Source organism: Zootermopsis nevadensis, unplaced genomic scaffold (genome assembly GCF_977971745.1).
Source record: "Zootermopsis nevadensis isolate Lab colony 2312 unplaced genomic scaffold, Znev_1.0 Znev_ptg000011l, whole genome shotgun sequence".
In the NCBI taxonomy this organism is placed as follows: Eukaryota; Metazoa; Arthropoda; class Insecta; order Blattodea; family Termopsidae; genus Zootermopsis; species Zootermopsis nevadensis.
The window spans coordinates 7368198-7383437 of record NW_028259143.1 but is presented as its reverse complement, the minus strand read 5'-3'; the positions used below and the strand labels follow the sequence as shown (position 1 = coordinate 7383437).

The following is a 15240-nucleotide window of genomic DNA, read 5'->3' as shown; positions in this document are numbered from 1 at the left end:
GGCGTATGGGGAGTAGAGGTACAGTTCCACGCATTTTTCATCTCATGTCAGCACTAGACGTCGTCTAATTTATATGTACAGATGTATTTCTTACCTCAAAGAAACACATCTCCATAATAAAGATCAATTTATTAATGCTGTTAAGGGTAGTGATCGCTGTTTACTGAGAACCACACGAAACTCATAAATACACTTTGTGGGCAAAATGCAGAGTTACTGATTGTTAAAGTAAGTGGTACATATAGCTACCACTTGAATATAAAGAATTAAATGTGACTCACCGGCGAAATTCGTTTGCTAGTCTTCACAGACTCCCAAGTGTGGCTGTATATGAAATTTCCTTACTGAAAATATTTATGGATCCAAATCAGATTTTAACTTTAACTAACAATAGTAGGTGCAGTTTGTTGCATAGTTCACATTACGTCGTAGATTAAATATGTTCAAATAACATAAATTGATGAGATTTCAGGTTCTCACGGCGGTGAGTACAAATATGGCTGTCTTCTGTAGTCTGGTCGAAGTTTACCGACGTTTCAGAGGTGCTTGCTGCATCTATCATTAAGGCCATCGCCCTACCGCAACAACCCACAAGACAGCTATTCTTTACTTGTAAGATGACACGTAGAGGCTGCAGTGAACTGTGGACAGAAACCAGCAGACCTCTGGTAGATGGAAAGTTCCATTTTCCTTTGTACTTCTGTGTTGCAGATTCGGTAGTGATAGCTCCCAATATACCATGCTCGGAGTGTGTAAGTTCGCTGCTGCGATGTTGCAGACTGAATGCTCCTGGTTGCGAATCTACGTCGGGGTTCTGCACGCCGTTCTCCCCTGGATACTACACCACCCTCCACACTCCCCGACCTGTTCGCCCCTACACAAACAGTAAGTAGCAGGATCTCGGCTTTCTGAACGACAGAAACAAGATATTAGCATAAACTCTGTGGAATTGTCACGCAGAAATTGTACACGTTTTTTTAAATAGGCCTATGCAATTTTTATGATGTAACGTTTATATTATATGCTGTCTCCGTCCTGCGAAGACCGCACGGCAACCATTTTGATATTATTGATAACGGGGAATTAGGAAGAAATAAATAAAAGTGTCACATGTACGGGATTGAGAATATTCAGATTTATGTGAATTGGAGATGAACGTGTTGTACTAAATGTTTGGGTACAAAAGAAGAAGAAATAGAAGGAACAACTGTTTTAAGTAGAAATAACTTAGCATTAATGAAAAGGTAACTCAGAAGAAAATGACAAATTGTGTTAATGTAGTTGAATTAAGGAATGTAGGCGAATATTTGTGTAAAGCTAGTTGTAAATGACAAAATTAATAATAAAACGTGTATTTCAATAGTTAAACTGTGAAGATAGGTTGCAGATGGAACTGATTCCGGATCATATATCAAATTTCTGCATTTCGTGAATATCCAGCTTCAGCTGTCATAAAGTTGGAATTTCGTTATGGTATAATATCTGGGCTCCAAAATAAATTCCTAGCATTCAGTGAGTTTTGCTTGCCGCATACATTCCTCTCGTTCTTGACGTAAGCTGATTGATTCGTTGGTTTGTTGCCTAATTTGTTTATCTTTATTCTATCTGAGGAAATAAAATACGATGTGAGATACAAAATGAATCCTGAAAGATGCCCGTCCAACAGAATTAATTACAATAATTAAATTTTGTTTCTGTCATATCTTAATTGCACTGAAACATAATTACCTAGACACCTTTTCCTTCTTTATAGAAAATTGTAACTTAAAACGCAGTTTGAGAAGGCTTATCTTTTGAAAGAGATGCTTGGCTGAGCTGTAGAAATGGACCGCTCTCATTTTCAAAATAAACTGTTAAAAGTGACGGAGGTAAACAATGAGGAACACTTGTCATCCGTCAGACTTTCAATAACACGTTTCATGTTCCTCTGTGGCAGACGCCAGAGGTTGTAAAGAGCAGCTAGTTCAACGCTTTATTTACGTCACTATTTTAATAAATTATACATCAAAATTAAATGCTATAATAAGCCTCAGACACATTTTGTTATAATGCATTCATTAAGCGATTCGGATATAACACGATGGAAATATTATAAAACAATATTTCCAGAACGCGAGCTAATTTTGGATATAACGTGGCAACGAGGTAAATAGGCAACTATGGAGATTTGGTTTAGAGACAAGTGGTTTAAGTTGAATCAGTTGTTTTTATAACTCGATTTTTCTATAACTCACAATTTTTTAAAACCTTAACTATCGTGTTATTGCAGAAATTACTCCGTATCTTGCGGTCCACTAACGGGCGCCTCAGGGTGAAGGCTCCTATCTCGTATTTGTAGGGGTGGAATCTAGGTAGCATTGAAGCCAATTATTCCGACAGGGTGTTTTTTCAGTGTTATTTTTATTTGTAAGATTTGAGGTTTTCACAGAATTCCGTAATTAATTTGTATTTTACAATTGTCGGTTTACTGTGAAGTAGGTTCTCCACTTATTACATTGGCTGTCTTGTCTTGGGTGACCCTGATAGAATGTTTTATAGATTTATGGAGACATATGTTATTAAGAATAAAGAAAAGACATATTATACAAGATATTTACTTTGTATCTTATGACGTATTTAACGACAATACTTCAGATGTTTATTGTTTACAGCAGGTAATCTAAAATGTGAATGGGGTAAAATGTGTACCACTTATTTTGTTATTTGGTAGATCTTAATTTTTTTTTCAAAGGTTGTATTAATGGATTAGATATGATTCTTAGGATAAACAGTTAAAATATATTTAAATAGCATTAATCGGTTGATATTTGTGGTGGAGAAATACTGTTTTCCGTGAGGTAAGAACTGGTTTCTTGGATGTAATATGTACGAGTTTCCATTCCTCAAGAAGAGAATTACCGATCTAAATCCATCTTTAAAGACAGAGAGACACAAGCCCCCGTTCGGCGAAGGATTCTTCTTCTGTGTGAAACTCGTCCTTCGTTAAATTATGTAGTTTGGCGGGGGGGGGGGGGGTAGGGGGGTAATGTAAGCTATCGAGATATCAAAACAACGGAAGTGTTGAAAATTATAATAAATCTTTGTCAGGATAGCCTTGAGTATGAGGGATCGAACCCTTGTCCCTGTTGCAAACACACAGTTCGTTGGCTCGACCAGTATCACAATGGAGTCATTTGCTTTCTACGTCCTGCCGAAATTTCCACAAGCCTGGATTTAGCTTCAGATACAATTTATACTAATGTGTTTTCTTTTACACGTTAATAGTTGTACGAACACAGAGTGCACTGTCTTCCAAGTTCACCATCCACAGCAGACAGCTTTGTAACAGCTGAGTAAAATTAGCTCTGAAATATAATAAAAGAAGTGTTTGAAACCCCTGGGGTAAGTGGAGCGCTTGATGGAGCAGAAAAGTGGAGACGAAGCAAAACATAAACAAGTCGTTTTGGAAACATATACGACGGGTTTCTTCCACAGTTCGTGCCTTCATAAGATGGATGGGAGGGGACATGTTACACAGTTTTTGGCGCCATTGTTTGGGAGTTTGGATATATCCATCTGTCGTCGAAGATTAGCCTATTCGTGGGTTAGATTGGATCCATTTGTTCTCGGTCAATTCTTGTATATGTAACTGTTTCTAACACAAACACGATGTGTAGGCTCGTAAGAGGTTGCCTTTTGTCAGTAATTAGTTCCCTGGCAGTCAAACATGTAGTGCAATTTGTTCAACACAGCCAGTGATAACCCTCCAACTACCTCCATGTCACTGCAACTTATCCTGAGCAAATAGCATGTCTCAGCATATTGAATTTATTGATCAGAATGAGCCGGGGTAGCTCAGTTAGTACAGTGTTTGACTGGATGACCGGGGTTCGATCTGTAGCAGGGACAAATTATTTTTTCTCTAGCCTTTACGTGCAGACCGGCTCTGGGGCCCACCCATCCTCCTATCCAAGGGGTACCGAGGGTTATGAGTGACCAGGTCGTCAAGCTGATCACCTACCCCGTCTAGTCCCGCGGTCATGAAGTACCTCCGTGGAGTGTACCAAGCAGATAGTTTTACGTTTACTTTTATTGACCAGTTGATTAAGGTGATTTTTCTGTGATATATGGTTAATATTATAAGAAACTTGTCAAAAACACTAAATCTTTACAAAGTTCATTCTCACTTGGTTTTCCATTTAAATTATTCAACGCCTCTACAAACCTCTTGTTCGTTAGTAAACTTACTATTTGTTTCAGGCTCAGTTTTTGAATTAGATAATCTTCCTTTTGTTCCTAAAAGTTATGCTACGTTCACGTTTTACATATTTGTAATTATCTTCAACTGTAGCCTCTTCATTTAACGTCCTTCCTTTGATCCACTAATTAGAGCACTTTTCGTTAAATCACGGTTTATTCTATTTTAGCCCATAACATTCTGGTCTCTTTTATATTCCCAAGACCTCTTAATTTTCATAATTTCATAAAAGATTTCCTAAGATCGTACTTTGCTCAAGGTTTTATCGCTAGACTTCCATTCAACATCCTTGTTGTTTGCTTTCGCATTTTTCATAACACATTAAAACTAAACAGGGTAGAGTGATAGGGAAGCTGTGATTAAGATAGATTTTATAGTGCTTGCCCCCCACATACCCCTTGAAATACCAGGTGATTCAAAAAGGACTTTACAACTTTGAAAGTGTATAGAAATTTATTCAGAAAGCTTACAGAATCGGTTGAGGTGTCATTTTGTATGTGTGAATTATGACATACAAGTCCTTGTTCGGTAATCAGACACATGTGCTAGGTATCGAATCATACAATCATCCTATGTAATGTTGAGAAACGCTGCTGTAGAAGTTAGCGCCTGCAGACTTTCGGTCGGATAACACGCTACACGTTACTGTCGGAGAAGTTGCCGCTGCCCCCCCCCCCAATTAATGTTTTAAATAATAGGCGGATTTTCGTGAAACTTTGTTTGAACATTAAGTTAATTAGATATCATTACATTTCTATTTATTTTAGTGTCCTCATCGATAATATCAGCATGCTGGCCGTGCGAACTTGTAGTGGGAATCACATTAGCGCTAATTATTTTAGTATAAAACTCCGTGTAGTAATGGACAACTGAAATGTGTCATAATTTGACGCGGCCACCATATTTGCTTTATTAGTGGTAAAGATATGAAAAGTACAAACGTGGAGATTTGCTTTCAATGAAGTGAATTTAATCAAAATCAGCTCCATTAATTCAAACGCTTTTAGTTTCGGAGACACACCATCCAGATAGTTAATATTGGTGCAGTACCACAGTTTGACTTGTCGTTTAAATTTAGACAAAAATGTTGCTTCTGTTCTTCTATCGCGTTGTGTTCTGTAAGGTGAAAGGTCATCACTGTAGTCAGAAATGAGCTAATGTAACGGCATTTATTTCTGTAACATCGCTTCAGCACACGCCCCTGCAGTATAATCGCAAAATAAACTGATGAAAACAAATAAACACTGGGTTCATCCCACAGTGGTATAGTCTATGCCATCATCCTCTTATTTGATTCCTTATTATTCTGTTTCTTTTGCACCCCTCGTAGGTAGACAGCAGTGCCATCTCTGTTTCTCCTCCCTCAACCACACTCGCCCACGAGCTATTATACCCTGTCGTGTAAATATTAACACATCGCAACCAAGCTCGCCTCTTCTTCTCTCGATGAGTGGATTCTTGATGTGAACAGGAAGTCGGCCTTGTTTGTAACAATAAACAATGTGGAACCCACATCTCATGATGGGTATCATATGCCTAACATGTTAGCTAATTCAACGGTAAACTAACACATGGATAGACCTATGAGGTGATTATATGGATGTGAACAGTGTTTCAAAAACTGTTGATGTATTCCAGCTTTTGTAAATAGTGTATGAACTACATTGTACAGGGGAGTCCAATGTATATTGCTCAGAGTCAATATTACAGTCTTCGTAGCCAAACTGGGCCCCATGTACTGAATGCCTCTGTATAAACTGGCCATACTTTTATACGGCTGTTAACAGAGTGATTTTGAGCGAAATGTGGTATATCAGTCTGAAGTTATGGATACTTAGGGTAAAAACGGAAGAGTAGTAATCAGAAGAAACTTTGAAGATTTCCGTCTTCTGGGTTGTTGCGCTGTGTAGTCTGGTCGATATTAACCAACGTTTCAGAGGTCATACTGCCTCCGTCATCAGGGCGATATTCAGACTACACAGCGCAACAACCCAGAAGACGGAAATCTTCATACTCACCGCTGTGAGAACCTCAAGTCTTACAGAAGAAACTTTTATTGTAGAACTACAATGAATGGCCTAACTTTTTGAATTGTAAATTCTATTCTACGTCACACTACATAACAGTGAAAGATAATCACATCCCAAACCATTATTGATTTGCACTGGTACATTAAATTATGTACTTTCAGTGACTTTCTTACTTTTTATTAAACAGATTAGTACATTAAATTTAATAAATGATAGACCTTAACAAGATAAATATTGTATAATATGTATTTGCCTTGGTGCAGTTCTGGCAGCGGATGGAATGCACATGTCTTCATCAGACCGCGGTGGTGCTGCTGTCAGTGGAGGGGGAACAAATAAACGCAAACGATCATGGTCACGAGCTGTTTTCTCCAATCTTCAGCGCAAAGGTCTAGAGAAAAGGTTCCAGCTCCAGAAGTATATTACCAAGCCCGACAGGCGACAGTTGGCAGCCACACTTGGGCTCACAGATGCTCAGGTATGCGTAGTAAACATTGCTTTTTCGCTATGGAATTACCAGCGATGTTAAGTTTGTTTAATTCTTGGTTTGAACGTTTTATTTCATTATAATTATAATTCAGGATATAAGTATATGAATCCAGAACTCGTGAATATTCTGATAAATAAGGTTAGAATATTAGTTTGGAATTATCACGTGTTGATCCAGGTGAAGGTGTGGTTCCAGAATCGCCGCATGAAGTGGCGTCATAGCAAGGAGGCCAAACACCAGCAAAGTAGCACCAGCATTAGTGAGAGCAGAAGCACAAGGGAAGAACCAGGTGGTCCAGACTCAACACAGGAGCCAGAGATAGACATCCAAACAGTGGACAGCTGAAAATGGGAAAGATTATATGTACAAGTCTGCAAAATTGTGGTTCAGGAAAAGAAAAGACATATTATATGACACTGTCCCACATATGGATAGAGACCACGTGAAGGTATAATTAGATATTTTGCGAGTAATGTGATAGAACTACAAATTCAGTCACCAACCTGCAGGTTGTCTGATATCTGTTAATGAAACATGCTGAACTTTATGGTCTGTGTCTTAATCCTGCATACTGCATAAACAAAATGAACAGTTTTCAGTGACTTAGACTTTCACAGTCTGTTGTTTTGTTTTCCATATTTACGTCAGGCAATGTCTGACTCTTACAGATATTTTCATGCTATGTCTTTCTTTCCTTTTTTTAAAGAACCAGTGAGTATTCTGTTGAGCCATGATTCAGCTAACATTTATTGCCACATATTTGACTTCATTGCCTTGCTAAAGTTGTCCTTCGTTTTAGACATGGCTGCATATTTGAATTTTAATTGTACAGTAATGCATCTTGATAAGTTTGGTTATAGATTATCTCAAATGAATGTATGGATCAGACATTTGTAACTTCATAACTTTCTTCTCTCAGCACCACCATGAAGTTCAAAGCACCTCTTGTACCCTCCCCTAAGTTTTTTCTAAAAATAGGATTTATGTTATAAAATTGCATGTTTGTATATTTATGCATATAATAATCTTTTAATTAATTTTGTAAAAGTGTTTTCAGTAGATAGATACATATCCAGTTGATTAAAGCTGCAATCTTACAAAATCATATGCATACAAATTGTGAAGAAAGGATTTTATATTGTTTCTAGAAGTTTATAATCAATGGAATTTTATCTGCAGCTTTCATTTAACTGAAACATGGTTTAAAACAGACAACAGCATTTTAGGTGAGATTTCAGAAGAAAACCATCTTCCACAGAATTTCAATATTTACAATTATTTTGCAATTTATGAAATTAAAGAATACTTTTGAAATGTGCCTCAAAATATTGCTTGAACATGTAAGACTTGCATAGAAGCAGATATTTGGTACTTTGAGGCCCTTCTGTTGAATAATGTAAGTCTACATTATATGCATGAGAAAGCATACAGTGGTGTATTAGCAGTCACTCTGTATGGCAATGATTCTGTTTTGTATTGCACTGAGTCTGGCACAATAAAGACTCTGTATGTCTCTTATGTAATTTTAAAATAAATCATGCAGAAACAATGGTCTTTACATACTTGCATAAAAAAATGAAATGAGTGAAATAATTATATTGTTGAAATTGAAGAGAGTTTTCAAAGTGTCTAAACTAATTAATGTTGTTAATTACTTATTTAACAAAACTTACCACTGCCTTTATTCAACCCTTGGTGATTGAGGACTGGGGAGTGTACTTTTCTGGCCTCATATGAGACTCTCCTTTAACATTTTAGGCATGTTCATGGAAGATTCTGACCAAAGATATGATGTATCTGAGATTTGTTAACAGTTAACAATGTAAATAGAATATAAGGCATCAATATTTTTTATCATTTCACTTATTTGTGAATATATATAATTGATATTTTCCACAAATAATATCCATGAATAATTTTTACATAAAGTTTCTAGCTATGTGGTAGATGAGGATTTATTTTGTGGTAATATCTGTTTTGTTTGTCTAATATATTCTCAGAAGAAATATGATGCAAGTAAATTCATATCTTGACATAAATGTTGATAGTGATTTTATTCCAACCAGTTCAGTGTTTCTGTTCCTCTGAATGGCAGCTGTTCTCCCTTCCTTACATCCCCACAAATTTTCTCAGCCACATAATACTTTGACACCCTCCTGTATTTTAGTTTTGTTACCCCCATCCATATAAGCTGGAGTACCTCAGTATAGTGTTTCTCTACATACTGGATGACCAAAATATGATCCCTGGCAAAGGATTTCTCCTCTAACTTCTGCATCCAGACCTTTTGTGATGCTGATCGCCCACTCCCCATTTACTGCTGAGATCAAGAATAAATAGGAGCTATACATCTCCGCACAAGCATCTTCATGGTATGTAGCAGGACAGCTTTACTTTACTATAATCCTAGCCATAGAAACTCATACAGAAGACCATCATGCACCATGAATTGTGTTTTTGATAAAAGAAATGTTTGAAATTGAAATGGAAGTTTTTTAAATTGAATGATTAGATATGATAATAAACTGTGTTGCTGTTCTTATCATCAAATTATTCTCATTTCTAGTTTTGTAATTTTATTTAAACTTAATATGTTCATGGACATCTAATAATGGATGCACAACATTTTGAAAAATATATTCTTGTTATATAAATACCCTTTTTCAAATCAAGCAAACTGCCATAACAGTAACACTAAGGACTTGATCAGAGGGAAATTATGTGAGTGGTAGGGGGTTATGGCTGCATTTGAAGTACTGTTGTGGATTTCACCACGCAAAGTAGGTCGATATAAACACTTTAAATGAGGGGCAATGAGTCTTGAACCACCGAGGCACCTATTTTATTCATTGATTGTCAATATTGAATAATAACCAATCGAGCTAAAGGTGTCGGATATGAAAATGGACGCATGTATGGTGAGTGTGTATAGATGGCAGTAAAAGCTTCTTGCTAACCCATGACATTCATATCCGGTTTAGAAGTATCCGTTTGTGTCTCGTATTGAAGTATTTGACTGCAAAGCTGAGTTTTTAGTAAACAACTTTTTGGTTTAAATTGTGCCCTAAGTAAATTATGGCAGGGTGCCTAGAAAATTTACAGCTTCCCCCATGTGTTTGGTTCGAAGGAGATGATAAAAGAAACGCAATTGCTTCGATTGTAGCTGGTGTTCTGGTAAGTGATCTGTCACTATATCAATAGCAGTCATCAGTTTTTAAATCTTTTGTTTTTGATTATCGTATTCTGACAAAGAACAACATTTACTTTGTTTGTTTAACTGTTAATGATTCTGTTGCAGTTTTTCACTGGTTGGTGGTTAATTATAGATGTTCAAGCAGCATATCCTCAAGCTGAGCAGTTCAATAAAGCATATCACGTCTGTGGTGTATTTGGAACCATCTCGTTATTTATGTGAGTTTCAATAACTATAAGAATACGGCATAATTACGAAAATATACAATGAGTTTTCTGCGAATGCAGATACAGGTGAAAGAGTGCCATGTCTGTTCACACAGGCATAACACAAGTTTGCTTCTTGGCTGTGCTGTCTTGAAAACTCACTGTACAGTTAAGACTGCCATTTGGAACTATCTCAGAAAAAATAAATTTATGTTGCAAAGAAGTTCAGAACGTCCTGAAATTGGATACTGTGAAATTCTGCTTTGAAGGGACAGTATACCTCAAAATTATTTAGATTGAAGATGACCTGACACAGACAACAGATTTCATATTTGTAGTCCTTTACAATCTCTCTCATACTAAAATAATTAGATTGTTCATGCACTGTAGAAAGTCGATGAAAATAAAAATGTGTGCCAGTTTAAATTGTTACTCTAGCATTTGATGACAATTTGTAGATAAATTTATTTCTTTAATTTTCATAAATGAAATTTAAATAAAGCTGCTCATTCTGAGCTCATAAAATTTTGTGTATAGGAAATTTGAAGATATGTCGAAAAATGAAGTGTTTTATGATGTTCAACCAAAGTACTGCGAAGGATAGTGATATATTGGTTGTAGTAGAGTATAGGTATACTTTTTACACACACTTGCGCAATGTATATGTTCTGTGGTAAAATCTTCTCAAGTGATCAGCTTTTTCAGGGATGCCATAATTCTCAATTGGTAAGGACTTTGGCTGTATAGTGACACATAGGTAAAGAAGGTCTCTAAAATGTTGGACTTCATATCTGAATTGGTGTAGGTGATTGCCCAAGAAAATTTTATCATTTCTAATCTCCATGAAAACTTTTATGAATAATGTGATATCCCTTTTCTGCAGGATCAATTCTGTTTCAAATGCTCAAATTCGAGGTGATGCCTACTCTGGTGGCTGCTTTGGCTCTCGTGGTGCCAGATTCTGGCTTTTTGGTGGATTCGTTATGGGTTTTGGAGCTGTAATTGCTTCTTGTTGGATCTTATTTGATGACTATGTTGCGTATGGTGAAGGTAAGTGTCTTTTTCATTTTATATTCCTTTGTGTCAAGTTTTAGGTGTTTTGAAATGAAAATATAGTTTGAAGTACTTTTTATGTACCATTAACAGCAAATAAGAATTATTCCAAAAATTTGTGTTCTACTTAATCAAACATATTTACATATATTTTATGGTGATGTGGTGAAATTCCAAAGCTTTCTGGCGTCTGGCCACTGAAGTTGCAAAGTGTGAAAACTTCTGTCAATTTCATAGTTTATGTAGCATCAAATTAGAAATTATGTGTCACTTGTGAAGTGTTGGAAAGGCTGTGGGATGAAATGGTCATAGTCTTTACTTAAAGTATGCTAGCAACTACCCGGGGAGACACATAAAAGCCACGAAATTTCACACCGAGTCTAGTGAAGAAGATTCAAAATATGATGTAAGTGTGGTACCCACTGCATTACAATATTCAGTACATTGTATTTTTTATACAGTTCATGAGAAAGTACCAAATGCAATATGCTTATATTTATATTTTTGACATGCATCAGTAGAAGGTAATGTAATGTTATATGTAAGGTCTTTGTACAATTTGGATGTGCACATGTGAAAAATGCAGACAATTAATATTAATCTGGAAACACTTTTACAGCACTTAAATTATTTGTTTTTGCAGGAAAATATTCTGCATGGCCAGGAGTGGGTCTTTTCCTACAGAATGCTTTCATTTTTGTTGGTTCATTGGTATTTAAGTTTGGAAGAACAGAAGATCATTGGAATTAATAGATACTGATTTTCCTATTGACTCTGGTGGTGCAGCATTAACACATATGGTACTGGGTAGAAAAATTGAGTTACCATGATCTGGTGTGATGTTTCATTGCACAAGAAACAGAGTGTAGAAGACTGCATTATGATTTATGTTGCTTACTGTAATAACCTCTGGCTAATTTTTATCCATGTTACAAATAATGGTTAGTGTCCTGTACTCCACAAAATTCCATATTTCATACACAATTGTTACATCTAGTACTAGCATTCACAAGCACAAATGTTCTAATTTTTTAGCCATGCGAATCATGTATTTTCTGGACTATAGGATGCACACAGGTTTCAGAAAGATACTTGCCAGAAAAAAACATATTATAATTTCAACTATAATATGTTTAGAGATTTTAGGCAGCATTTTCTGGGATATTCCTTATATCTTATACTCCATAATATATGGTCAGTGCATTATTCTTCAGAATTTACAGATCTTACAAGGTACTTATATTTAAGGCAATAATGTTATCATATATTGCATGTGTCAGATATTGCCATAATTAATTAATACTTATCTGTTTGTATTTAATTTTTTTTAAATATGTTGTATAGATATTAACATACTGTCATCACCACTATTACCACCTCCACTATGACTAATATTACTATTGCTGTGTACATTTACATCAGCATACTGTTGTTTGGTAAAGCCAGACATCTAAATTAAGAAGTTGAGGTATATATCTAACAGTAGCACAACAAATAGTAATGAACAGAAGTATTTTGTGCAAGACATGTTACCAAGTAATAATAATTGTAACATCTGTTACGCTGTATTCTCTAAAACATAAGTCTGTGTCTGCATGACACTGAACAGAAAGTAACTGCATATTATAAAATCTCAAACATAACGCAACTTACATTAAGCTAATAAAACAAGTAATTATATTACTTATTTAAATTGGCTGTAAAATAAGTATGACTTACAAAACTTAATGTATGGCTGTTAGTTCGTAGCCATTAAAAATCATTTAAATGACATTCAAAGATTTTAATAAATTGTAAATGCTTCCTCTGACTGTACAACTTCATACTATGAATGGCTCTGCAAATCACCAGTTTTATAAATAGTAGCATTACTTTCAAATTATAGAAAGAATAAATGTAAATATAATTCTTTATAACTAGACAGACAGATTAATTAGAATCTTAATTCTGATATTAAGCTTGCGATACTATTGATGAAAGTTTGTATAGGTACTGAAAGTACAGCAATTACATTGCCACGTGGGTGTGAAATGTTCAGTATTGTGTGGAATTTGAAAGAATGGATTAAATATTACAAATTGTATTGTTGTCTTGATTCATTGTGGTACAATGAAAACATTTGTATGTGGAAGTTGATGATCATTAATATATTGAATAAATAATTATAAAGTAACAGGACTGAAGTTATTCAATTAAAATGAGACCATATATATATTTCCAGTTAGTCATCACCTGCCACTGCTTATGTTCTGTATGTTCAATATACATCATATTCTCATTGGTTTGTTGGTAAAATGCATTATGGATATATGAGCAGAACAAACATATGCAATACAGTTCTAACTGGATGAAAGTAAAAGAAGCATTGAAATATTTTAAATAATGCAAAATACATTTACAGAGGAGTAAGTAATTTTTGAATGTCATACAGAAAATTGTGGCAGGTAAATCAGTTGAAGGTGTGAGCAAAATGTTTTTCACATATGTTTAATGTTTCTGTAAAATATGCATAGTGTGGTGTCTAATGAATGTTTTTAAAGTAAGGTGCTAAGTTTTATTGCCAGTCTTGTTACATACTGACCCTCATGTTCAGTATATTAGGATTGACATCAAGTTTGTAGCTGTTCTTTCAGCCACTATTTCTTTTTATTGAATACTTGAAATTGTTATAGCTTCAAACACAGTTTGTATGGCACATGTAAAATCAAGTACTTCAGTCTGTCTATATTGATATGAGTGTTTGTCTTTCTGTATTCTTCGCATTGGACACCATGCTATTAAATATATTAGTCTAGGTTATCCTTCATTTTAGCCAAAATTGTATTTTTATGTTAATTTTCTTTCTGGTGAGTTATGTGTAGGGATGGACACTCCAATCAAGTGGTTTCACCACTATGACAAGATTATTTTCCTTTTCTCAATTCCTGAAAGTACTCTGAAAAGAACTCTTGTTTTTAGTACCACATTTTTAAAATTTAAGGTTATTCAGATTGATTTAATTGTGTTTATTTATATTTTTACTAACAGAGTGCCTGCAGTGTTGGTGTCGTCAAATTCAACAAATGTGTACGTTTATCATAAATATGATCATTCAGTAGGTACCATTGAATACCATTGGAAAAATTATCATCCCAAAACCCAAGGACATTTTATAGCTGTCTTCTGGGTTATAGCAGTGTGTGTAGTCTGGTAGAAGTTTACCAGTGTTTCAGAGGTCCTTGCTGCCTTCCAACTTAAGGATGATGAGTGACTCAGCCAACTTTGGACTCACCTCCATGAAAACCTCAGATCCTTCCAAGAACATTTGTCTTTACAGTATTTAGTTTTAGATGTCTTTCATTCTTTCTGTCTGAATATGAATAGCTGTTGAGCCCGTCCTTTTTCCTCGGGTTTGTTGCGCCGTATATTTGTTGAATTCTGAAAGGAATTTGGGAAAGTCAGGTAAGAATACTTTAAACATTTCTGGTTGTGAAAAAGCACATTTTTAATGAAAAACAGGAGTTACCTACATTGCATTCTTGCAAATTATAGGTTAATCATATTGCATGGACATTTAAGTTAAATTCACATGAAATGTGAAATAAACAGTGTTAATGGAATTAGTGAAGTGCACACTCTTAGTCTGTTGACCTCATTCAAAAGTACACACCCAATTACATTTTTATGCATATTTCATTTAGTCTGACATGAGCTGAATTACCACTTGCTGAAGAATCAATAATTCCAGATCCATATTTTCATGGTCATTTTCATTGTTGCATGTAGCCCAGGTGAGATGCCCAGTGACTGGCAACTTAACATCTATCTGGCATCATTATGTATGATGTCATTAAGCATCTCTGCATGAAACAGTCATGTGTCATTCTCAGGATAATAGGTGTTGTGATGCTTGGCATTGGTCTCCCAGCATTGTGTTGTATGCTTTCATCTTTCCTTTATGCAGACTGGTTGTAACTATAGAATTCATTTGATGAAAGACTCTCGGGCTACAAGCCACGTTAAGTGGTCCTCTGTAGTGCAGTTTCGTTATG

General features: G+C 35.4%; 3 protein-coding genes across 7 annotated transcripts in view; 2 read left to right on the top strand and 1 right to left on the bottom strand.

Annotated features, from left to right (window-relative positions):
* Window positions 1–8800, top strand: part of LOC110834281 (Homeodomain protein 2.0) — a 58449-nt gene extending 49649 nt beyond the window's left edge. For all 3 annotated transcript variants that reach the window (XM_022073263.2, XM_087347200.1, XM_022073279.2), the window contains 3 exons: window positions 712–885; window positions 6531–6745; window positions 6935–8800. In XM_022073263.2, coding sequence (XP_021928955.1) covers window positions 712–885; window positions 6531–6745; window positions 6935–7102 — 557 coding nt within the window. In that variant the 3' untranslated portion in view covers window positions 7103–8800. The remainder of the gene's footprint in view (window positions 1–711; window positions 886–6530; window positions 6746–6934) is intronic.
* A 918-nt stretch (window positions 8801–9718) lies between these two features.
* LOC110834204 (transmembrane protein 50A) lies at window positions 9719–13382 on the top strand. Its single transcript, XM_022073105.2, has 4 exons — window positions 9719–9931; window positions 10056–10168; window positions 11040–11206; window positions 11853–13382. Exons 1-4 carry the CDS (start codon window positions 9833–9835, stop codon window positions 11957–11959), a joined length of 486 nt encoding a protein of 161 aa, XP_021928797.1. The 5' UTR covers window positions 9719–9832; the 3' UTR covers window positions 11960–13382.
* Window positions 12714–15240, bottom strand: part of LOC110828094 (uncharacterized) — an 81198-nt gene continuing 78671 nt past the window's right edge. For all 3 annotated transcript variants that reach the window (XM_087347188.1, XM_087347182.1, XM_087347183.1), the window contains exon 7: window positions 12714–14626. In XM_087347188.1, coding sequence (XP_087203314.1) covers window positions 14535–14626 — 92 coding nt within the window. In that variant the 3' untranslated portion in view covers window positions 12714–14534. The remainder of the gene's footprint in view (window positions 14627–15240) is intronic.